Below are 7,494 nucleotides of genomic sequence, written 5' to 3' on the forward strand. Positions count from 1 at the left end.
ATTTGAAAATGGAATGGTCTGGGAGGTTGGGTGTCCTCTTCATGTTAGTTACACGCTTTTGTATATATTTTTCAGAAGAGGGAGAGTGTGTGTATATTTGTAAATCTGGCTGCTGGCCTATAATTTTTCTGCCATGTCAGTCCTCAACCAATGTTGCTTTCAGAAGTAGGTACAAGTGATTAGAGGTCATCCTAGCCCTGTTTCCCTGTAGCTCCCCTTCTCTGCTCACTGGTCCATCAGTAACAACTAGAAAACAATCTCAGCTAGAAAACTCCTCTGCCCTTTGCTAATTATCACTGAGAACCAGGTCAAGGAGACTTAGCTGCTAGAATGTACGTGAATCAACCCTAATTTAGTGTAAAAGGTCATGAAGATGCTAGTCACCCATTATCTCCTAAAGCTTCTGGGCTACAGAAAGACCTGGAAGAAACATCATTCCATCCTGTGTTGTGGGATTATTCCAAGATTATCTGATTAAAGGAGCAATTTATTCTATTATTAATTATTGCCCAGAGTAAGTGATACAGGGGGAGGAGGGTTTGGCAACCCACTCCAGTATTCTTGCCTGGAGAATCCCATTGACAGAGGAGCTCTGGTGGGCTAAAGTCCAAAGGGCTACAGAGTCAGACATGACTGAAGTGACTGAGCATGCACACACTAGGAATACAGGCTCTCCGTAGAGTCTTGGCCTGATATGTAATCAGCCTTCCGCTAATGACATCTTTCAGCTGCCGCCTCACTGAATGTACATTTGATCTCATTTCATATTCTCACAAGGCTGAAAAGTCACCTTGCACAGCCTCCGAGAAGAGGTATGAATTCTTTCTGAGCCTTCCTCTACTACTAGGGTTAGGGCTCAAGAGTCAATGCTGTCAATTTCTCTCATTTCTTCTCCAGTTATGCCAATCAGTACATATTTTCTTACTGATCCTTTGCATACAGTCTCTGAAATATCCTTTGGGATAATTCAGTCCTGCCTACTGCCCTTACCTTGGATTCTCCTAATACGTGTTCAACAGGATTCTCCATTCGTGAGTTAATGAACCCAACTTAGGTCAAAATCTGGTCTTTTGGTATAAAAAAAGGGTCTTTAACTAGGTGTACCGCAATGGAAAAACAGGGCACATCAGCCTCATCATACTATTTAATAATAAAGCAAAAGCGACCACTATCATTTTCTAAAAGGTTTTGGGCATCTGTCTGCTGTAAAGCAGCGCCACATGTGCACACACCCAGCTTGTACACACCTTGGCTAGATGATCTTCATTTTCCGTGTTGACTCCAAAGCGTGAGATGCTTGTATTATTTAAGCTTGAACTATGCATCAGTTTTTTCACTCCGCTTATCTGTGTCATGAGCTGTTGCTTTTTCTTTTTCTCCCTGTCTTTCTGGGTGGGAGATGGAATCTCCACGTCATTCTGTTTGTCTGCAATAACAACAACAACAAAAAAAAATAGGTTTTTCAGTCCCTGAGTGCCAATGAGAACCCCTGTGTGCCAGTGAAAACCCATTACAATATTCAAAACAACTTCTAATGGTCTGTCATGGATAGCACACCTTAGGAAGGGCTATCCTAGCATTATCTCAGTTGACCTCCAGGACAATCCTGTGATAGGTGATTTAATCTCTAAAGCAGCCAACTGAGGTCCAGAGGAGCTAAATCACTTGTTCAAGAATGGCAGTTGGAACTCAATCCCAGGTCTTCTGTTTGCAGGGTGATTTGGGGGAATTACACTCATACATTTTCAAGGTGTGACATCAACATTTATATGTAAATTTCTCATTAAAATGAATAACTTGTCTGTGTATATAATCAAAAATGTTCATGTAGCCAAGCCCAGGTTAATAAAAACATGCTTTATGTTTTGCTCACTTTATTATATTTGTATTTATTTTTTTAATTTAAAAGATCCATATAACTGTAGCTAGGTTCAGTTTAGATGAGTGGCATATATATTAGAAAAATGAATGGTTTATAATCTTTGAATGATTACTTTAAAGCTTTGGTTTATTACCATTTGAGGTTTAGACAAAGACTATACTTTCAGTATTATTTCATACCTTGCGTCTATGAATCCCATGAATAATAACAATGCCTCTCATTTGTAACAGGCATTACATTTATTAAAATATGCATATTAAATATTTATAATCATCTCATTTAATCTTTTAAAAAATTCTGCTACAACAAGATAATAGCAGAGCTAGGGTTAGTGAGCGGAGAAGGCAATGGCACCCCACTCCAGTACTCTTGCCTGGAAAATCCTATGGATGGAGGGGCCTGGTAGGCTGCAGTCCATGGGGTCACTGAGAGTCGGACACGACTGAGCGACTTCCTTTTCACTTTTCACTTTTATGCATTGGAAAGGAAACGGCAACCCACTCCAGTGTTCTTGCCTGGAGAATCCCAGGGACGGGGGAGCCTGGTGGGCTGCCGTCTATGGGGTCTCACAGAGTCGGACACGACTGAAGCGACTTAGCAGCAGCAGCAGCAGCAGCAGCAGCGGGGTTAGTGAGAGAAACATATCTACATGCTCAAAAGCTCTTTCTTCTATATCATGAGATTAAAACATCAGCAATCAAATATTCTATTTCACTTCACAGGGGGATGGATGGATCCTGAGAGTTCTTCAAAACGCATCAACTCTCAGGCCGCAGATATGCCTGTGGGTGCACCGAGGCTATCATTTATTAAAGTGCTCGACAGCTACGTCACTGAACTAAATGAGACCCTGTGGCTGAAAGAGTTAATGCAGCTTCCAAAAGTTCCTACATTTATCTCTACTTGTTTCAGCGAAAATGAATCCAAAGACAACTTCCCCATTTGAAAATGACACGTTTCCAGATGGCCTGCCGGGATCTAGATGATTTGCTCTCAACTCTGGCAGCTGATGGCATAGTCACATGTTCTCCCTAGAGACCTCCGCCTGCTCACAGGACCCTGTGGACAACTCATCAAAGCAAAGCGAGCCCCGAGACAGATGCGGAAGCAGCTGTTCTGGACCCTGGGCACCTGGCTGCAGGGCTGGAGCAAGGGTTTTCTCTATCCCTGGAATCTCAGTGCTGTCTCTGGGTGTCCCCCACCTCCTCGATTCATCAGCCTATGACTCTACTTTAGGGAAGAATTTTAGTGGTCATCTTGATTAGTTTAGGGGTTTCCAGCATGGTTCAGCATCACCCAGGGAACTTTTGAAAAATACAGACTTATGAGCCCCACCCAGTCCTACTGAACCAATTTTTAAAAAAAAAAGCTGTCCAAGTGACTCTGATGGTCAGAGCCAGGTTTGGGAAACCAATAATAATCCCACACACTCATTTTTCAGATGAAGTCAGCAACTTTCCCAAGCTCAAAGGGCAATTTATTCAACAGATATTTATTTTGCAATTACCTTGTTCCAGACAGTGATTTAATAGCATAGAACCCAGGCCCCTTAAGGTTCCCGTTAAAATCTCTTTCTGGTCTCTCAGTCTTTGGCACAAAACTATATTGGCATTATTTTTGAATTTACTTTTCTCCCTGTCACCTCACTCCTAATAATGACTACTTTTGCTAAAAGGCCACTATAACCCCTGCCTCTCCTAATGTCATTCTTTACCATTCTGGTTAAAGAAGCTGTTGGATTCTTCTGTGCCAATGCAGACACAAAAATCTGTAGTGAAACTAGCAGCTTTTTCTCTGTGTTTAATTAAAGATTCCCTGCAACAGGGAGTCATTGAGCCAAACCACTACTCTGTCTGGGATGTTACAATAAAGAAGAAACCCATTACCTGCAGAGAATGCCATTTTGACATTAATGGGTGTTTCCCTATGCAGGCATTGGAACAACTGATGGGTTTCCCTACTCTGAATTTCCTGTTAAATGCTTAGCCAGCGCCATACGGAAATAACCTGAAACATACACTCAAAGAATCATAATAAACAGTTTGTGAATTTACGTTTATAGAATGATCAGACTACAATGGGGAAACAGTGGAACTGTACAAAATAAATAAGGAAATAAACAGAAGCAAGAAATGGTCACATCAAAACTCTGATAATGACATCATTGGAGGTGCTTTCTTGGCTAGGTTGCAGCATTTAATCCTGCAAAATTCCTAAATTCTTTTTCAAGATTTTCAAGATGTAGGAAAGATTTTCAATCCCCCGACAGTAAGTCGGGGATCTAAAGGGGTGACTTTGCTCTGTTTGTAGCAATACTAACTAAATTGTAATATCACATCTAAAGATCTTGCTTTAATCTATGCTCCTACCCCCTGAGTCCTTACTTCCTCCTGTACCAGCAACTTGAGCCCATTATCCTATATCACCATCACAGAGTGTCTGCACTGATTGTCTCTCACCTGCCTTTCAGGCTGTCTATCTGAATACCATCCTCTTAAATGAAACACACAAGTTTCACAGAGCCCTGCAATGGGGGATTTCCCTCTGTCCTGGATGACATATTGTAACTTTCAGTGACTCTTACTGTGATATTGCTCTTCAAGTTTAACTGTAATCAATAAGGTCTTATCATTTTATACTCTTGGAGCTGTGCTCTAAGAGCCTTTTATATTACTGGAAGTTGTTAATAAAATGTTTTATTGTTAGGTACAGCAATCCTGATTCCCAAAGACTTTTCCCCAAAGAATACATCTATTACTTAAAGGCGATTTTCTTCTATATGTTCTGACAGCCTAATAGCCTTCTTTCCCAAAGAAGTATTTAGATTTAGATTCATCAGCTACCTCAGTTGTAAAATGGGAATACTGGAGTAGATGACATCCTCAGTCATCTCAGTAAATAGACAGGTATTTAGATTTAGGAGTCAAGAGAGCAAAGTCCTAATTCTGACCCTAGAACACTTTAGCCAACAAATTAATTTGGTCAAGCTAAGTTGCCTTCTGTTCCTCAGTTCTCTTTCTTGGAAAATAAGGAAACTAGATGAAGCCATTAAAGTCCCTTTCAGATCTGACATTTTATGAAGAAGATTTCATAGTCCTCCAGGAATACCCAGCATGCTCACAGGACAGAAAGTAGAGTTCCATGTCTTGCACTTGCTATTTGGAAACAAGGTTTGTTTGTTTGCTTTTGAATATTATCAAACTATAAGCCTACAATCCATTCCAGAGAGTCTGGGTTGCCAGGTTTGTCTTAGTAAAATGATAAACTCCGTCCATACCAGAGTCACAGAAAGTTAGAGCTGGAATGGACTGAGGATGCCATCTACTCCAGTATTCCCATTTTACAACTGAGGTAGCTGATGAATCTTTTGCTTATATGATGGACTTTTTTCTCCCTAAATTTTCTGAAGAATATTTAAAATTTTTATCTGTCTGTCTAGTTTGATCAGGTCTACCTTGTACACGCACACATTCATGTATACAAATGCACACAAACACATGCTCACACTCAAAACCCTCCAAATGCTAGGTGTGTACGGACTGAGATTCTAACAGCCTTCCTCAAACAACCTGCTCTTGGTAATTTAATTTTGGAATAAAGAGAAGCCAGATGATAGGCTTTCCTCAAGATATACACTTCAATAGCAAATGAAATATTCCACAGAATTGACAGTTCTTAATTCTTGAGATGCAGTGTTGAGACTGAGAACTCATTTTTATTATCTTCTCAGCTTTCTCACTTGATAGCCTTCGATGCTAAAATAAGAATAATTGGTATACTAAAATATTCTCATGGTCCTTGGTAAGCCATTAGTGAAAGAGGGGACAAGTAAAGAGGACTGCTTAGGTGCAACCTTGGGTGATGACAGGCTCAGAGACTTCCTGCAGCTTTACTCCAGTGCTCAGATTCTTTTTTGAGAAGACAGACAAGCCTTGGTATCTTAACATGCAATGTTTACAAAAACAAAAATGAGTTCTTGCATCTATTAATTTTATTCTCCTTTACCATAGTCATTAACCTGTAAAATGTCCCTAAAACGGCCCCTAGGTTATGAAAAATGATTGGGTGTTTCACAGAGCAGAGCATATTTAAAATGGACAGGAGAAGATGCCTGTCTTCAAAGGAATAAAGTGGGAATAATGGAGAAGATAAGGATAAGTATATAATGCTTTCTGTTCGATTAGATTCTAGCTCCTCTTGGAACTAGGCTACATGAAAAAATCTTTTCTTTGTTCTCTGACAAAGGTTGTTGCAACTGCCGCTGAGGAAAACCAGGTGCTGCAGATACCCACATACTGGAAATAGTTGGAAAGGCACTTGTCAATCACGTCAGTGCCCACTGGCCACAGAGAAGTGCTGTGAGCTTTGTATTAGGCTGATCGAAGATTGATCTGCTGATAGCAGGAACTGCTTTGGTGTTAGGGAAATAGAAATGTTTTTTTAAAATAAAACCAGAAGAGGTATGTGTTTCCATAAGATGTCCAGGCAAATGTTCATTGATGTAAGGATATGTAGCAATGCCAAAAAGAGAGGTGTAATGTTCAGCTGTAAGGATAGGTCATTTCCCTGGAAAATGGAATTCTGCTAAACAAGCATAGTGCAGTGATAATTGAAAGTCAACAGGATCAGAGTCTAAATGCTACCCATTCACTTTGAAGTACAGATTGGCAGATCCTGCAGGCCTGATATAAGAAAAATATGCAATGGAATGGCTTTAAACACAAGATTAGAAATTCCTAGTAATCAAACAGGATGCATGACAGTAGTCACTAGGCATGGCTGCAAACCCTTCCTGTCAGTGCCATGTTTTAAATACTAGCAATGTGAAGGCAGAGGATAAAAGGTAAGTATGAAATCAGGGAGATAAGCATGCTGCTTGCAGAAGGCCACCTCTTTCAGAGAGGTGATGATTCTTTCTGCCCTCTTCCAATTTATCTTTAAGAAATACCTTAGCAAAGCAGTAGTCAGTTTCCAAAGCCTGTTATCATGGGTCAAATCACCTTTTGCTCAAAGCCCAGTTATTGGAAGAATTGAAAGAATAGCACATCAGAGGAGCTAATTGGAATTGTCCCTAAGGTTTGGATGATCACAGCCCCCCACTCCCACCCTTTCAGAGGTCTTGACAGAGACCAAGGTGGGTGGGTAGATAAAGAGTGGCCTGAGGTCTATATAAATTCAACTAGCCCATAATAACCTTCTCTGTTTGACGGATATTTTAATTCGTTTTTTAAAACAAAACCTTCTTTCTTTTCTTTCTTTTTTTTTACCTTAAAGGTTGTCTTCGGTTCTTATTTTAAATGGATTTGCTTTTCTGTGACTTAACCCAATTCCAAACTCACATAGTAATATTCCCAGATAGGTTGCAGAAATTAATACTAAAAAGTATTCAGTTGTGGAACAGTTTTCTTGGTGAATATCTTACCTAAGAAAGTATTTGAAATGTATTCAGACACCTGGTTCCCTGATCGGCTCATTTCTGAAAGGTGTGTCAGCTCCCGGTTCAGCATTCTTTTGAACTGTTTATAAAGAACAAAAATGTATTAACCACCCAAAAAATGGCAAATTATTATTTTAGATGCTTCCAACTTTATTAAGAACCAAGAGACTGGGTA

The 7,494-nt window shown here is 40.0% G+C and overlaps 1 protein-coding gene across 2 annotated transcripts in view; it reads right to left on the bottom strand.

The window, feature by feature from the left end:
- PDE4B (phosphodiesterase 4B) overlaps positions 1–7,494 on the bottom strand; it is a 449,624-nt gene that overhangs the window by 11,571 nt on the left and 430,559 nt on the right. For both annotated transcript variants that reach the window (XM_059881025.1, NM_001102546.1), the window contains 2 exon segments: positions 7,305–7,398; positions 1,248–1,426 (listed from right to left, as the gene is read on the bottom strand). In XM_059881025.1, coding sequence (XP_059737008.1) covers positions 1,248–1,426; positions 7,305–7,398 — 273 coding nt within the window.

Source organism: Bos taurus, chromosome 3 (assembly GCF_002263795.3).
Source record: "Bos taurus isolate L1 Dominette 01449 registration number 42190680 breed Hereford chromosome 3, ARS-UCD2.0, whole genome shotgun sequence".
NCBI lineage: Eukaryota > Metazoa > Chordata > Mammalia > Artiodactyla > Bovidae > Bos > Bos taurus.